We start from the raw sequence: 16,691 nt of genomic DNA on the forward strand, positions 1-16,691 counted from the left end.
TAATGGAGGGCTCGGACGGAGGCTCCTGCGACCCACTGGCTCCTGCGACCCACTGGCTACTGCGGAGGTCTGCAGAGGTAAATGAACCAGCACGGACACCAGGGTTTGAGACACCCGTGTTAGATCGGCCACCGATTGTGACAGAGCGGAAGCCCAGCCTGGGGTGGGGGTATCACTCTCGGGTGGATCGACCGGGGGATCCTGGCGGTGGGAACAATCGGGTTGCTGCAGGCCTGACAGAGTGGAGAGGACTGACCTGTGAACAGTGCGCTGCAGGTACTAAGCGGCAAAGGCCGCCGCACAGACACAGGACGCATTGCGGCTGCCGAGCAGTGCGGCTGCAGGGGGAAGCGGCGCGGCAGCCTGTCACGATGTAAGTGAAGACGCCGCGGCCGCCGAGCAGTGCGGCTGCCGAAGAAGGGGGCAGATCCAGCATCCCTCCAGACTTCCACAGCTAGGATGGAGCGCGGCCTGAAAGGCCGCCGCACGAAGATTCTGCCCGTGTGGCTGCCCTAGGGATCCCTAATAAAAAATGAGGTAAAATTCGTGCATTTCCTAAGAGACCCTACTCCCCCACACTGCGCGTGATCTGGAAATGGGAGGGGAAAATACTCACCTAAACATCCCACGCAGTTACCAACCTGAGGGGAATGAGACGTCCAGGGGCTGATGGACGTCCTCGTCTCCTCCAACCGACAGGCTCTGGTGGGCGAGTGGGTGGGGGACGGAGCCAGGACCGGACTTCTGAGCACGCTTGTGTGCTAGGATCATGGTCCTGCTGAGGGATCTATGAGGATACGGGGTGGCAGTACACGCCGTACTCATAGTCCACCTTGTGGGACTACAGGTGTGACTGTTCATCCTGTATCCCTCTGGAGAACCTAAAAGAAAAACGACGCACATTGAGGTAGATAAGGGTCTAATAAAAGACCCGTGTCCACCTCCTACTGACATGAAGCTAAACTGAAGAGTATAATGCCAGTCAGTGGGGTGTACACTGCCGAGGAGGAGCTAACTTTCTGTGCATAGTGTCAGCCTCCTAGTGGCAGCAGCATACACCCATGGTTCCTGTGTCCCCCAATGAGAGGTGACAGAGAAAATACGGTACTTTAAGGCTATGTGCACACGATGCGGATTTTGCTGCAGATCCGCAGCAGTTTCCCATGAGTTTACAGTACAATATAAACCTATGGGAAACCAAAAACGCTGTGCCCATGCTGCAGAAAAAGCCGTGCGGAAACGCAGCGGATTATTTTCCGCAGCATGTCAATTCTTTGTGCGGAATCCGCAGCAGTTTTCCATCTGCTCCAATAGAAAACTGCAGATGGAAAACCGCAGCGGAATCCGCAATAACTCCGTAGTAAAAACGGCAACGGTTTTCCACTGCGGATTTATCAAATCTGCTGCGGAAAAATCCGCAGTGGTCCATTCTACGTGTGCACATAGCCTAAATTTACTGCTCGCTGCATATGTTATTAATTACCTCTGCAGTCTTATCAGAGGTGGTCGGTTTCTTAAGCAAGTAGCTCAAGCAACAGCTTGTCCACCTTTTTAGGACAATTTATTTTTTAAAACTTATATGCCTGTAATTTGGGCTAAAAATCATTTTTGCCATTGGGTTCCGTTAAACATTTTGCACCGTTTGCTTTCTATAGCCTCCGTGTTGCATTGTCTATTGGTGATTGCAGAATGAGTTAACTGAGAATCCATCAGTGAGTTTGCTGTGACCTCTGGCAGGGAGACTGTATTTCTTATATCCTTTACTGAGCTCTTCTCAGCTGATTTACGACAATAAACCACATTTGAGAAACCAAATGCTTGTAAAAGTCAAACAGAGCAACATTTTTAATGAAATCCAATTATAAAAGTGACTTTTAGCCTCAGATCCATGAATTTAGTAAAAAAAACAAAAAACATGCTTAAAGTCCCCAACAGTGGACCTCGCCACCCATTGAAAGCTACAGCGCACTTCTCAGCGCTGTAAATGACGCCGCACAGACTCGCACACGGCTGCTACAGATGGTTTAATCTGAAGATAAATGAGAAAATTACATCTACAAAACAAATAAAACGTCAATGGATTAATTTCTTTTCCTCTTTGGTTCCTCGTTACAGACATCGTATATACAGAGCGCACTGACGGCAGAACCACGGCGTATAAATTACACATGGAGGAAACCTCGCCTCCGGCGGCGGCAGTGTCATGAGCGCCAACATAAGACTTTAATAAAACACCTTCATAAATAGGAACAGAAACCGGAGCAGGGAAAACAACGATTGCATAGAAATGTATCGACAGCAAAATATCATCTTAAGTGCAAAAAAACAAAAAATAAAACAGGATTCAAGTGTCTATAAAACCATCTTGTGTGGGAGAATCTCCTCCGCCCGGGACGGCCCCACCGGACACCAGTCCATATAGCTTATGCCAAAAGGGCGACTGCAGCAATGGCGGCCAAAGACCAGGAAGAGTCAGGCTAAAAGCAAAGAGCTCCAGAGGCTGCAGGCTGTCAGGGCATGCTGGGAATTGTAGTTTTGCAACAGCTGCAGGTCGTTATAGTGTTTAATGAAGCAAAAAAATAATAATTTTCTACAGTTCAAAAGAGAAAATGTACGAAAATCTTATCAATTGATCATTCAAGTTTTGTTTTTTACCACTTTCGCAAATCAGGTTGTGCTCTGGGTGAATGGGGCTCAGCAAAGCGAATAATCAGCTACAAATCCATTATAATGTACAAATCAGACAACTGGGGGAAAACTATGGACACTATATATAGGATGGATCTACACATACAGCAGAGTCCGGAGGTATATTCTGTATTCTACTTCAGAGCTGCACTCACTATTCTGCTGGGGCAGTCAGTGCGTACATACATTGCTTATCTTGCATTATACTCCAGTGCTGCATTTACCATGTTGCTGGGGAAGGCACAAGAGCAGCCTAATGTGTATATATACTGGACGAGCAGAACAGTGAGTACAGCTCTGGAGTATAATGAAGGGTGTAACGCAGGAGAAGCCATGCATTGCATTTACACATGGACCCTGCTTGCTTTGGAGATTCCTACTATATTTAAACACGTCGATCAGTAGTGACATGGAAGGAGGAGGAAGAAGAAGAAAAAAAAAATTTCTTTAAGAAGCTAAGACTCCTGTGATTAATAATATTTGCAGCTGGTATGGTAAAAATCTGGTGATAAATCCTCTTTAAAAGAGATTTTAGACCTGATGATGTTGGTGAACTTATTTTCAAAAACTGTTCAGACCACTGTCAGACCCATTGTTCCCATGGAATTAAAAAAAAAGTCAGACATTTCTGGTAAATGATGTAGTCTATAGTTATATATCAAACTCATTGCTGTGTGATAGATATTTTGGCCAGAAGGGGCGCTACTCAGCTTTTTTGTACCACTGGTAAGGACTGGTGCTGCGAGCAACAAAAATGTCGCTGCCCAATACAACAGCAGAACGATCAACAAAAACTAAAAAAAGTTTAAATGATTAACGAAACTTATCAGAGGCGTTGTAAGTGCAGTCCACCACTAGAGGGCAGCCTCAATACTACATCAATCACCCCAATATTTTCCAATGAATGGAGGTCACAGCTGGCGCCTGCGTCAGACAGGTTATTAATGCAGTCTAATCTGAGAGAGGTGGACAATCCACACTGTGCATAAACACCAGGTCAGTAAGTTTTGAAAAGGGGAATGAAAAAAAAAAAAAAAAATCTGTGAAGCTAATTCTTGGGCTTCTGATATCACCTGCACTTGATAAACAGATAGTCTACAGTCATGCTCACAGCACCTGCAGACAACATAAGGTCGGGCAGGGGCAAAAGAAAAAAAAAAAATCCACACCAACCCAGGAACCGGACCTGGAGCTAAAAGTCACATTAAAACTTGCATGCGGCCCCCAGGATCGCACACGGGTATGCAGGGGGCCTGTCGCACGCTTCACGTGAGCCTGGATATTGATCACGTAGTGCCGGATGATCGGATGCCTCGCAAAGGTATAAACGCTGTCGCGGTGGCACTGAGTGGGTTAAGGCATCTTCCATTGACAAGAAGCTCCCAATAAGTTGTCATCACAGACTATGACCGGTGAAGGGGTTAATATGGGGTTACTCTTGGTCACATGCTACTAAACAAGGTGAAGTCGCGTGGGGAACGCACCGGAACACAGACGCTTGTTTGCATTGTCAACTTTTTTTTTTTTTCATTGCTTCCCTCCCCCAGCAGACACTTTCCTATGTGCATCGTTAGGACCCCGGAGCGGCGCTCACAGTGTGATCCATGGTCAGCAGCGAATCGCGGCAGAGCCCAGACAATATGGACAGGTCGGATCACTGACGGAAGAAGCCACGGGATAATCCGGCTGGTCAGGAATCTCCCATCCTAGGATCTGAGGTCATGTAAACCCTACACACATCACATTTTCACCACTCCCTGGCGGATGCGGCAGCCGGACACAGAGTCACACAGGCAGTCCCTGCTCTCCGGATTGTCCACTGGCAGTAAGGACAGCCCTCCACAATGCTCCGGGGGGCTGCAGCTCAGCTGGTTGTCGTTCAGTTCGTCCTCTATTTCCATGGCCTCGGAGCTGAAGCCCTGTGAGAGCTCGTCCTCAGGGGGGCAGTGGGTGGGGGGCTGGGAACACCGAGCGGGTTTCCTATTGCTGACCAGCAGCCGGTTACAGTACTCATCCTGGTTCTCCCGGCTTCCTTCCATCACTCCAATCCCATCAGTACAGTCCATGTCCTCGGTCTGTGCGCCGTCAGGGAACACGGACCTGAGTTTGTAGGGGGGGATTTCTGATACACCGTATTTGATATTACAGAGGAGCTTCGCCCTTACATCATTGCTGAGCTGCGCGGGGTCACACCTCCCCACGGTGGAGGACAGGGCCGGCAAAGGGGTGCAGTCTTTTTTCACAAGCTCAGGAGAGACAGGCAGAGACCTGCAGCGCCTCTTGGGTATGTAGCAATAGTCCACAGTGTCCTGGCTGTATGGCTGCCGCACCAGACCTGAGGTCTGACTCCCATCTATTTTGGGGGAATGGAGGTCAAAGACATGGGAAATGACAGATTTGCTGGGCATGTCGAAGAACTTAATTTTCCCTCCCTTTAAGTCCTCTCTGGCATTGAAGGGGTTAACCTTGCGCAGCAGCCCCTTGCTGGGGGTATAGAAAGGGTCCTGTACATTTATCTTGCGCTGAGGTTTCCGGGCAAAAACATCAGACTGACTCCGGGAGAGAGTGATGTTCCGCCGGGGACGTGGTGACTTCTGTGGGATTTTGTCATCTTGTGGGATTGTGATGAGACGCTTCACCCCTTGACTTTTCTCACTGGATGCTGGGGAGAGAGAAAAACCAAAAAAGTTCTCAACATCAATGCCACGTTTCCAATCAAACACACAATAAAGAAAATAAATCCTGGTAAGATGCATCCAAGCCTCCACAGGCAGGGGACAGCACCTAGCCGCCACGGGCAGGGGACAGCACCGAGCCGCCACGGGCGGGTGACAGCACGGAGCCGCCACGGGCAGGGGACAGCACCGAGCCGCCAAGGCAGGGGAACAGCACCGAGCCACCACGGGCGGGGGAACAGCACCGAGCTGCCGTGGGGACAGCACCGAGCCGCCACGGGCGGGGGGACAGCCCCGAGCTGCCGTGGGCGTGGGAACAGCACCAAGGCAGGGGGACAGCACCGAGCCGCCGTGGGCGTGGGGACTGCACTGAGCCGCCAAGGCAGGGGGACAGCACCGAGCCGCCGTGGTCAGGGGACAGCACTGACCATTTATAAGAGCTCCCTTTGCTCTGAGCTGAGCAGTCTGAAGCTCAGTAGAGGTGTAGTGCTGCATCAATCTATCAGGACTGGAAAGGGATTTATGCAACAGGATTGTCTGCCAGTGAGTGGCGACATGTTTGTTGACTTGCAGCCAGCAGAGATCTTAAAAATGGGAAGTAATTGACAAAGTAGCAGAACTACTGCTGCCCGACTAATCCACCTGTCCCCCCGCTATTCCCCGGCCTCTCCCCTCTGTCAATCCCTTCACTGGCTCCCCATTACCCAGAGACTCCACTACAAAACCCTAACCATGACGTACAAAGCCATCCACAACCTGTCTCCTCCATACATCTGTGACCTCGTCTCCCGGTACTTACCTACCCGCAACCTCCGATCCTCACAAGATCTCCTTCTCTACTCCCCTCTTATCTCCTCTTCCCACAATTGTATACAAGATTTCTCTCGCGTATCACCCCTACTCTGGAACCCTCTACCACAACACATCAGACTCTCGCCTACCATCGAAACCTTCAAAAAGAACCTGAAGACCTACCTCTTCAGACAAGCCTACAACCTGCAGCTACCACCGATCGACCAAACCGCTGCATGACCATCTCTACCCTCACCTACTGTATTCTCACCCATCCCTTGTAGATTGTGAGCCCTCGCGGGCAGGGTCCTCTCTCCTACTGTACCAGTTATGACTTGTATTGTTTAAAATTATTGTACTTGTTTTCATTATGTATACCCCTTCTCACATGTAAAGCGCCATGGAATAAATGGCGCTATAACAATAAATAATAATAATAATAACTACTCACTATACAGCAAGTGCATGGTGAGGACCACTGTGGCAGCAGATATGAGGACTCTTACCCTTAGTGAGAGGTTTTGTCTCGTTGATCTCGGGGTTATTGGACCGTCGCTCATTTTCAGCCTCTTCTTTTCTTAAACGAAGTAACATTTCCTCCAACTGCTTGACGATGTCCGTGAAGGAAGGACGGAGCTTCGGATCCATCTGCCAAAAAGGCAAAAAACAAAAGATCAGGAACTTTAAAGGACAAAATGTTGGCGCTGCTGAGTGGGGGTCTGGCTATTATGTGGGGCACTCACGTTGCAGCAGTTGAAGGTCAGCTGGAGGAAGTCCTGGGGGCAGTCACCCACCATGTGCTGGAAACCATCATAGTCCAAACCGAAGTTCTAGACATGAGAAAGAAACAGGACGGGTTCACCTGGTGTCACATGATATCACAGCGGCAAAACTCAACATCACCGGCCCACCAGGATCCAACGCGACAGGGCCAATAATGACAAATCCTCTTCTGCGCGGGTTAACTGGTGCACTGTGCTCAGTTCCCTACTGCTCGTCTATTACTCGCATTGCTTCCGGTACATGCAGGAGCAATGTGGGCAATTGTGAGCCATTTCAGAGAACTTGAATTCTGTGGATGGGTGGAGGAGAGAATATGGCTGTGGACAGCAGACATTGGAAAAGGAACATTCCCTTTTGTGGGGTGAATCGGGGAAAACAACATTTCTATATTAGCATCCTAGTGGTCACTGCTAATGGTCCAGGTGAAAAAAAGTGGTCATATCCCAGATCTCTGCTTCCATTAGTTCCACTTGCGCCCTGTAGGTGGCACTCTGGTATAAAGCATATATATGCACTATCCCTTTAATATTGCTTTCCACCATGGTTCAGGTATTTATTGGCATCTCTTCAGTCTTTGCACTGGTAATAATTCCTGAAAGTCCCTATTGATCAGTATTTTATTACCATGCATATCATGATAACGATTCTGAACATTCGTCACATTTATTGGGCGGCTATAAACACAAATAGGCACAGTGTGAACCCGGCTGGAGCCGAGCGACTCTACGCTTCTATCTCCTGATGATAACCCCCTCTTAGCATTCGGGGGACGGGGGCTGGTGAGCGGCAGCTACTGATACATTGGGGGTTCCGGATTTGGACAATTTTACAGATCTGTACTTGGCACAAACTACAAACATCCGGTGTAATGGGACGGTACAAATATAACCGTACCAATGCGGTAATAAACATGGCGGAGCAGGTGGATGTGAGACCGCACTGCATCATTTACCTCTGTGCGGGGCAGGTAATCCGGGTCCGCCTGTATCCGGGCGATGATCTCGCACAGGATGATCCCATAGGAGAAGACATCAGCCTGGGAGAAGGAGTAATTCATTTTACAGTGTAACTTTCAAAATATCATAATAATGGTTTTTAATCAATGAGGGTCCGGATACCGAGACCCCAACTAATCGCTAAAAGAAATGAACTGAAGCCTCAAAAGAAAGTCTAAGCGTCGTCACCGAGCGGCGTTTGCTTCTGTTCCCTCATTTTAAAGAATGGTGGGATTCTCACACCAGGACCCCCGTAGATGGAAACCGGTGACATTTCTTGACAACAGTGTAACAATCACAATAAAAACAAACAAACAAACTTAATGAAGCAAGAATAAGTAACTTCATGATCGTCACATGGGAGGAAAAGCAAGAAAGAATTGTGTGCCTTGTTACACTGTGTCTTGTAAGGAGGCACGGCGGTGTCAGTGTGACGTGACCGGCTGCGTCTTCTGATCACTGGGATTGATCTTGGAGCCGATAACGGGGCGTGCAGCGGGCGATATTTGCAGAGAGAAGTTGCTCCTCTTTGTACGAGTCAGGAGATAAGAAGCTGGTTAATCTTCTACCACCGGTGACGGGGCGTCCGGATCAGGGCGCAGGTTTATTCTCCCCTGGAGGAATTCCATGTATTTCTCTGACAGCGCTGAGAAATATTGACACTTTGGATCAATCCCAGTTACCATGGCGACTTCTGTGTACGTTTCCACTGGTCGCACATCCTATGTAGGTGAGAGGTAGGTAACCGAATGACCTGGAGACTGGGCGGACGAGGGTGATCCTATAAATTGGGGAGACTCTGTCCTCGCCCATCAGCTTACAACTACGTGTGACATTCTAGCTATTCATCCCTTCACTGATGCACTAAAACAAACCCTCAGCTGTGAGATATATTAGATTTACCCTCTGGGGGCTCCTTACACTGAATGGAGAAAGACATTTTTGGTACATCCAAGATATTATTTGTAGCATCGTACTCGCAGATCAATGACCTGATGTGCACACGGATCTATGTGTCAAGACACAGCTGTTAAGTGACCCGGGGGCTCCTTCCCTGTCCCTAACACTAGGGGGCGTCCTAGCTCGCCCTGCTACCCAGGATACTTCTGAAGGTGAAGATGCCGGGGCCTCCACCTTTGCCTTCTCTCCTGAGTTAGCCCTCCATCTGTTCTCCTCCCCACCGAAGGAAGAGGGGCGCTACCGTGCACCGTAACACACCAACCCGGAAAACACCGCAACACAAAAAAGGGTTAACAGAAAACTCCAGCCATACAAAATATTCACTCACAAGTAACAGAGGAAAGCACCGGGGTGTGAAGGTAGGGAATAAACCAAAACAGAGAAAGATAGGAAATAAACCAAAACAGAAAAAGATAGGGAATTACCACGCACACAAACCAAGCAACAGTCACAGATAACTCCTCCAACTCTCCTCATATGAACTCCTCTCCCTCCATTAGCCATGCAGCAAATGCTAGCTCTGGCAAAGATTTGTAACAGAGCCCAGATTATGAAGGGGAAAGGAGTGGCTAACTGAGCTCAGCTGCGAGCACAGAGATTAACAAGATGGCCGATTAACCCGTTCTGCCAGAAGAAATAAACATCATTAAAATGAAGGAAAACTGCTTCTCTTAGTGCCGGAGCAATCAGATGCGGTGTTCTTTTAGCTCCACACTGTCACAGTAATTCCGTGACACTATGGCAGAACAGTGCGACTCACTCACCTTTTCATTGTACGGCTCATCACGCAGAACCTCCGGAGCCATCCAATATGGAGAACCCACGACCGCCAGCTTCTCACTACCCCCGCTACAAGGAAAACAAAAATAAAGGGGTTAGCAGTGAACCACTCAGCTACTCTTTTATTCAGAAGAATGAGAAAGAAGAAAAGACGGCAATATCAGGAAACTCCAACACAGAGTTACCCTGTCCGTATGTGGGCGGGAGTGACTATGCATAGAATAGCCCACAAGATGGCCACTACTGCAGCCCCAGAGCTGCACTTACGCTACTTTCACACTAGCGTCGGAATCTCCCCGTCGCAATGCGTCGGGCAGAGATTCCGACGCTAGCATTTGACGTACTGCACAACGGAGGCAGCGGATGCATTTCTCCGGCGCATCCGCTGCCCCATTGTGAGGTGCGGCGAGGTGGGGGCGGAGTTCCGGCCGCGCATGCGCGGTCGGAAAAAGCGGTCCGTCAGGAGCAAAAAACGTTACATTTAACGTTTTTTGCTCCCGGCGGTCCGCCACAACATGGCGCAATCGTCGCACGACGGTTGCGACGTGTGGCAAAGCGTCGCAATGCGTCGCTAATGTTAATCTATGGGGCATTGCGACGTCTGGCAAAAAACGCTAGTGTGAAAGTAGCCTTACTGCTTTACTAGTTCTTATCAGAAACAGTCAACAAGATTGTGGTCAGAATAGAATACAAGTGAGTAGTTACGTTCTCTCACAAGTTCTCAGTAGATACTCAAGAAGAAGAAAATGCTGAGAGATCAGCTCTAAAGCTTCAAAATAGTGAGTGCAGCTCTGGAGTATAATACAGGATGTAACTCAGGAGCAGTAATGTAATGTATGTACACAGTGACTGCACCAGCAGAATAGTGAGTGCAGCTCTGGAGTATAATACAGGATGTAACTCAGGATCAGTAATGCAGTGTATGTACACAGTGACTGCACCAGCAGAATAGTGAGTGCAGCTCTGGAGAATAATACAGGATGTAACTCAGGATCAGTAATGTAATGTATGTACACAGTGACTGCACCAGCAGAATAGTGAGTGCAGCTCTTGGGTATAATACAGGATGTAACTCAGGATCAGTAATGTAATGTATGTACACAGTGACTGCACCAGCAGAATAGTGAGTGCAGCTCTGGGGAATAATACAGGATGTAACTCAGGATCAGTAATGTAATGTATGTACACAGTGCCTGCACCAGCAGAATAGTGAGCGCAGCTCTGGGGAATAATACAGGATGTAACTCAGGATCAGTAATGTAATGTATGTACACAGTGTCTGCACCAGCAGAATAGTGAGTGCAGCTCTGAGGTATAATACAGGATGTAACTCAGGATCAGTAATGTAATGTATGTACACAGTGCCTGCACCAGCAGAATAGTGAGCGCAGCTCTGGGGAATAATACAGGATGTAACTCAGGATCAGTAATGTAATGTATGTACACAGTGTCTGCACCAGCAGAATAGTGAGTGCAGCTCTGAGGTATAATACAGGATGTAACTCAGGATCAGTAATGTAATGTATGTACACAGTGCCTGCACCAGCAGAATAGTGAGCGCAGCTCTGGGGAATAATACAGGATGTAACTCAGGATCAGTAATGTAATGTATGTACACAGTGCCTGCACCAGCAGAATAGTGAGTGCAGCTCTGAGGTATAATACAGGATGTAACTCAGGATCAGTAATGTAATGTATGTACACAGTGACTGCACCAGCAGAATAGTGAGTGCAGCTCTGGGGTATAATACAGGATGTAACTCAGGATCAGTAATGTAATGTATGTACACAGTGACTGCACCAGCAGAATAGTGAGTGCAGCTCTATACAGGATGTAACTCCGGATCAGTACAGGAGCAGTAATGTATGTACATGTAGACATACATTGGGCAGTGAGTTTCTTTGCAGTGAGGCCGGACTTCATGTCTTTTGCGGACTAACGTCTACTATAAACTCCGGATATCTCCAGTTATGTTGCTCAATCAACCACAGCTTCCTGTCAACCACAATCTGTCAATTAAAACTAATAACACTGCATTAAAAAGAGACGCTACCCCTGAAGCCCATCTACTCTCCATTTACTCTGCAAGTGAATAATCTATTGCTCTCAGTTATCTGCCATTTCAGCGTTCATTTTTACAGGTGAGGTTTTGCTGTTATAGTCAGATGATCCACGGTTGTCAGTTTGGTGCATGCATTGGTGCAGTTCAGGGATTGGATTCCTGGACACTGATGGGGGGCTGGGGGGCATGTGTGGACTATGGGCAATATGTGTAATGAAGTACAACCCTACTACCCTGAATAAAGAAATGACATAAAACCTCTGCGCATTTGGAAAACATTTTACTTTCCTTCTGCGGCTCCAATTTAACTAAAGGTGCAATATCCAAGTATTCGTGTAAGCATTTTTTTTTTTAATGAGTCTGAATGAGACTGAAGGTTCTAAAAAAAATAACCCAGTGAGGTCCAGCGCCATTGGAAAATACCTTGGAAATGGCGCCGCTTTATGCCGCACTGATTGACATAGTAATCCGGCCATAGACACAGCGCTAAACGCTGATAATCCGCCAGTACACGACAATCAGCGGAGATTAGCGCTCTAATCCTAAAACGACAATGAATGATGGGAGCTTGGAAGTAAATGCTTGAGGTTTGTTTCTTATTTTTTACCATATCTACACACCCAGAGCTGCATTCATAATTCTGCTAGGTTATTTGCTGAAATGCTGGCTCTAATAATGTAAAAAAGGAACAAGCAGAGCTGTGACTGCAGCTCTGGATGTGACTAGAGAATGAAGTCTACGAGGTTATGTAATGTAACATTATATGGAGACTTATAGTAAGTGGCTCAAGTGTAGAGCGTCCGTTCAGCCCAGACGTCATGTGAGCGCAGGAAAGCTCCGCTATGTTAATCCCCCTCCATTCAAGACCTGGTTATTACAGTGATTGCCAGGTTTATAGATGGGGGCAGGTTCATCCGGGCACAGCGGCGCTTTTACCTGTAATCTGGAATCTTTTCTGCCAGGCCAAAATCGGCCACCACGGCCGAGTAACCGCCCTCGTCACTCTTGATGAGACAGTTCTGTAAAGAGAAGATGGGAGACAACCATGAAAGATACGGAGACGCTGCCTGACCACCACGGGGTTAACGAGGCCGGAGCTGCCTGCGGCTTAACATTAAACTAATGCAATGAGCACAATCCCTGAAAAGAAGCTGAGGCTGCAACACCCACGGATCTGCCCTGGATGCGAGCACAAGACGGACCACCCACCACCCCGGGGGTCTCCTTAATGGACAGACATCAGAGTACTAACAGCAAGTGTGCGCACATAGCAGGAAATCCAGGGGCTTCTGGGGAGACAGAGCAGGACCCCGGTCCTGGATTGTACTTCTGATGCACTGTGTGTTTTTACAAAGTGTGCAGTTTGCTGTCAGTGAATAAAACTAATCATTTGTTACATTCAAAAGCTGCACAAGGCCATTCCTGCTCGCTGCTGATGAGCTCGTTACACTGTGCTAGTGCTGACACCATTAGGAAGAGCTGTGCAACTCTGTATACGGTGGGCTCCCCCTAGTGGTGGCTGCAGGGAGCCAGGATTTTATCATATTTGGCCTTGTTCTCACTCGTCAGCGTCTTTATTGCATCCAGCGTTTCTCTACGTGCCGGATCAGCCAGTAGATCCAGTGATCCCAATAGTATGATGAATCCAGCGGAGCCACCGCCCGAGAACAAAGCCAGTCTACTAGCTGATTGGCCACGTAGAGGGAACACAGGGGATGTGGAGCTTTGTATTATTAGTACAGATCCATCCCCAGATCTCTTAGAAGTCAGCCCAGCAATGTCACTCATTGTATACGGAAACCTCCTGCTCATCCTGGGCCTCCTGATTCAGAAATAAAATTGCAATCCAGTCTGAAAATGAGAAAATGCAGCAGGAGAGCGGGGAAAATCCAGCACATATTCATGGCGATCTCTACTAATTCCAGGGTTTGAGGAAAGCAGGCGATGACCTCTACGGGCGAATAATGCAGGACATTACTGATGGTCCCCTGAGGTCTTCTTGGGGTCTCCTCACCCACACAGATATTGCTGCAGATCTGACAATTCAACCACTGAGTGGCGCTATTTATCCACTTCACAAAGAAAGATGGCGGCTAACCATTCACAGATAAAATAATAACTGTAAAACATAAACCGGGATTAATGTGCTCTTTGTGCGGCGCGGAAGAGTGTGAGGTTCTGCTCAGCGCAGAAACACAGAGGCCCTTATATAGGACACGGCCTGAAAACATCTGCCGTTCACCGCCAGACAGCGCACAAATCTGCCAAAGTATGGAACATCTGCTATTAAACTGCTGAGTACACTGAATGGGAGCGAGACACCCCCGAACCGTGAGGACAGGGGCACATGGGAGAGCCACAGCAACGGACAATACAGAACTGATACAGCACTGATCCGGAGTGCTGCTCCAGAGTATAATACAGGATGTAACTCCGGATCAGTAATGTAATGTATGTACAAAGTGACTGCACCAGCAGAATAGTGAGTGCAGCTCTGGAGTATAATACAGGATGTAACTCAGGATCAGTAATGTAATGTATGTACACAGTGACTGCACCAGCAGAATAGTGAGTGCAGCTCTGCACTGTACTGCAGTCTATAAGTCAGGATCAATACGAAATAGAGATTTAAGAGATAAAAATGGAGGTACACTGTGCAGTGAATGGAAAATACCTGACTATAGTCCTCACGTGTGTGGATGTAAATGTATATCTGTAGCTACAATGCTCACCCTGTAGCTGAAGGATTATACTGTAACATTATCACATTGTCTCTAGAACAAGGGGAACGTGACAAATGAAGAATTAGTGGTCAGGGATGAGGAAGTGTTTGCATCTCAGGAATAAACAGTAAAAGAAGGAACTGAAGCCAAACATCCGCAGCAGCGACCCATGACTACAAGTACAAAAGTCTCTACCGCCAGAGTGTCCGGAGTGTAGAGGAAGCACTGTCTGCTGCTCGGTGTAACAGATCGCTCTCTCCATTACCAGGTGGACCCAGTACAATTCTATCTGGAGAGGGGTGCTGTCGCGTCCTGAATATCCTCTCTGGAGAGCAGAAGTTGCGGGGCAGCATTTGGCTTCCAATGGATCGGATTATCCTACAATGTGCATCTGTGACAGTGAGGAATTGAGCACTGTCCCTTTCCTATGTCCAGCAGCGCCTCTCTTACGGCCGGTGCAGGGGCGAGCTGGCTCCGTAGGATCTGTGATCACAGCCCGAGGTTCTTTCACTATCTTGCTTTGCAATCTGCAGTCCATTTACAGCTACAATCACATCTCCGGCCTCTCCCTGGTGATTGCCCCGATTGTGAAACATTCCGTTTAATGGCTGACAATAAAAAAACAACAGCAATGTCAGTGGGCCGGGCTCCCCCCAACACAAGTGGAGCCCCCAGTGTATCACTCCTAAAACTCCCCGGGCCAGTTCATGATGGATTATCAGTAGATGGGACATGGTGGCACTCGAGCAGCTGTAGAACTACAGATCTCAGAAAGGAAATCTCCAACTATCATGCAGCATCAGGGGCCCATCACCAGAATCTGGGGGGATTACTGACACTGACATTTCCATGCCACACGTAATGTGACATTAGCGGGAGCATGATGCGCTTAATGAATCGGTGCAAGCTTCCTACATATGCCGAGGGTTAGGTCAGGACTAGTCAGTGACATCCAGGTCCTTAGCACCATACACAACCATGAATAAGGTCCTTGAGGATCCCCAGGATCGCCTACCTTGGATGTGAGGTCTCGATGGAAGATTCCCTTGGAGTGCAGATAAGCCAAACCCAGGGCGACATCCAGCGCCAGCTTCACCCGTACCGTCCATGATAAGTGCTGGTTACTGTCCAGAAGCTGCTCCAGATTCCCGCTGTTAATATACTGCAAAACAAGGCGCGACGGATACATTATATCAGATGCATTATATCAGATGCATTATATCAGATGCATTATATCAGATGCATTATATCAGATGCATTATATCAGATGCATTATATCAGATACATTATATCAGATGCATTATATCAGATACATTATAATCAGATGCATTATATCAGATGCATTATATCAGATGCATTATATCAGATGCATTATATCAGATGCATTATATCAGATGCATTATATCAGATGCATTATATCAGATACATTATATGAGATGCATTATATCAGATACATTATAATCAGATGCATTATATCAGATGCATTATATCAGATGCATTATATCAGATGCATTATATCAGATGCATTATATCAGATGCATTATATCAGATGCATTATATCAGATGCATTATATCAGATGCATTATATCAGATGCATTATATCAGATGCATTATATCAGATGCATTATATCAGATACATTATAATCAGATGCATTATATCAGATGCATTATATTAGATGCATTATATCAGATGTATTATATCAGATGCATTATATCAGATGCATTATATCAGATGCATTATATCACAAAGAAACATCTACTCCAGTGTCAGGACAAGCCTGAAGGTGGACATTATGGAGTGGGGGTTAATACGAGTTTTGGTCCCATGGTAAGTGTTGCACCCCTGTCTATGGCGTCTGCACTTGGGCAACTAGAAGAAGCTTTAATAGCAGCAATAAATGCAATGGTGTGAACTTAGTCTGATAGAAGTGCAATCAATCAAAGATGGATGAAAAAAAACAAAGCCCTGGATATCAGCTGTAGTCAGTTCCAGTTGCTTTGTCCGGGGTGGCCCCCAATGTGCACGGAGTCTGTTACCGCCATGTAATAATTCACACATGTGCAGGAGGCTCTGGTGACAATTGCTGCACGGAGGCAGGTGGCAGCGATCAGGAGGTGCAGAGCCAGACGCTCAGCTGAGAAAACACGACCGACGCTGCCAAAGAAAACCCCGGACTGCACATAAAAGAAGGAGCAAAAGCGGCACAATTCATTCCTCCGTGCACAGTAATG

General features: G+C 47.5%; 1 protein-coding gene across 1 annotated transcript in view; it reads right to left on the bottom strand.

Annotated features, from left to right (window-relative positions):
- Positions 1 to 2,009: 2,009 nt before the first annotated feature.
- Positions 2,010 to 16,691, bottom strand: part of TESK2 (testis associated actin remodelling kinase 2) — a 52,707-nt gene continuing 38,025 nt past the window's right edge. The window contains exons 5-11 of the mRNA XM_069738008.1: positions 15,475 to 15,621; positions 12,673 to 12,755; positions 9,658 to 9,742; positions 7,891 to 7,974; positions 6,899 to 6,985; positions 6,662 to 6,803; positions 2,010 to 5,350 (exon numbers count right to left, since the gene is read on the bottom strand). Of these exons, the coding sequence (XP_069594109.1) occupies positions 4,428 to 5,350; positions 6,662 to 6,803; positions 6,899 to 6,985; positions 7,891 to 7,974; positions 9,658 to 9,742; positions 12,673 to 12,755; positions 15,475 to 15,621 (1,551 nt within the window). The 3' untranslated portion in view covers positions 2,010 to 4,427. The remainder of the gene's footprint in view (positions 5,351 to 6,661; positions 6,804 to 6,898; positions 6,986 to 7,890; positions 7,975 to 9,657; positions 9,743 to 12,672; positions 12,756 to 15,474; positions 15,622 to 16,691) is intronic.

Source organism: Ranitomeya imitator, chromosome 8 (assembly GCF_032444005.1).
Source record: "Ranitomeya imitator isolate aRanImi1 chromosome 8, aRanImi1.pri, whole genome shotgun sequence".
Classification (NCBI taxonomy): Eukaryota; Metazoa; Chordata; class Amphibia; order Anura; family Dendrobatidae; genus Ranitomeya; species Ranitomeya imitator.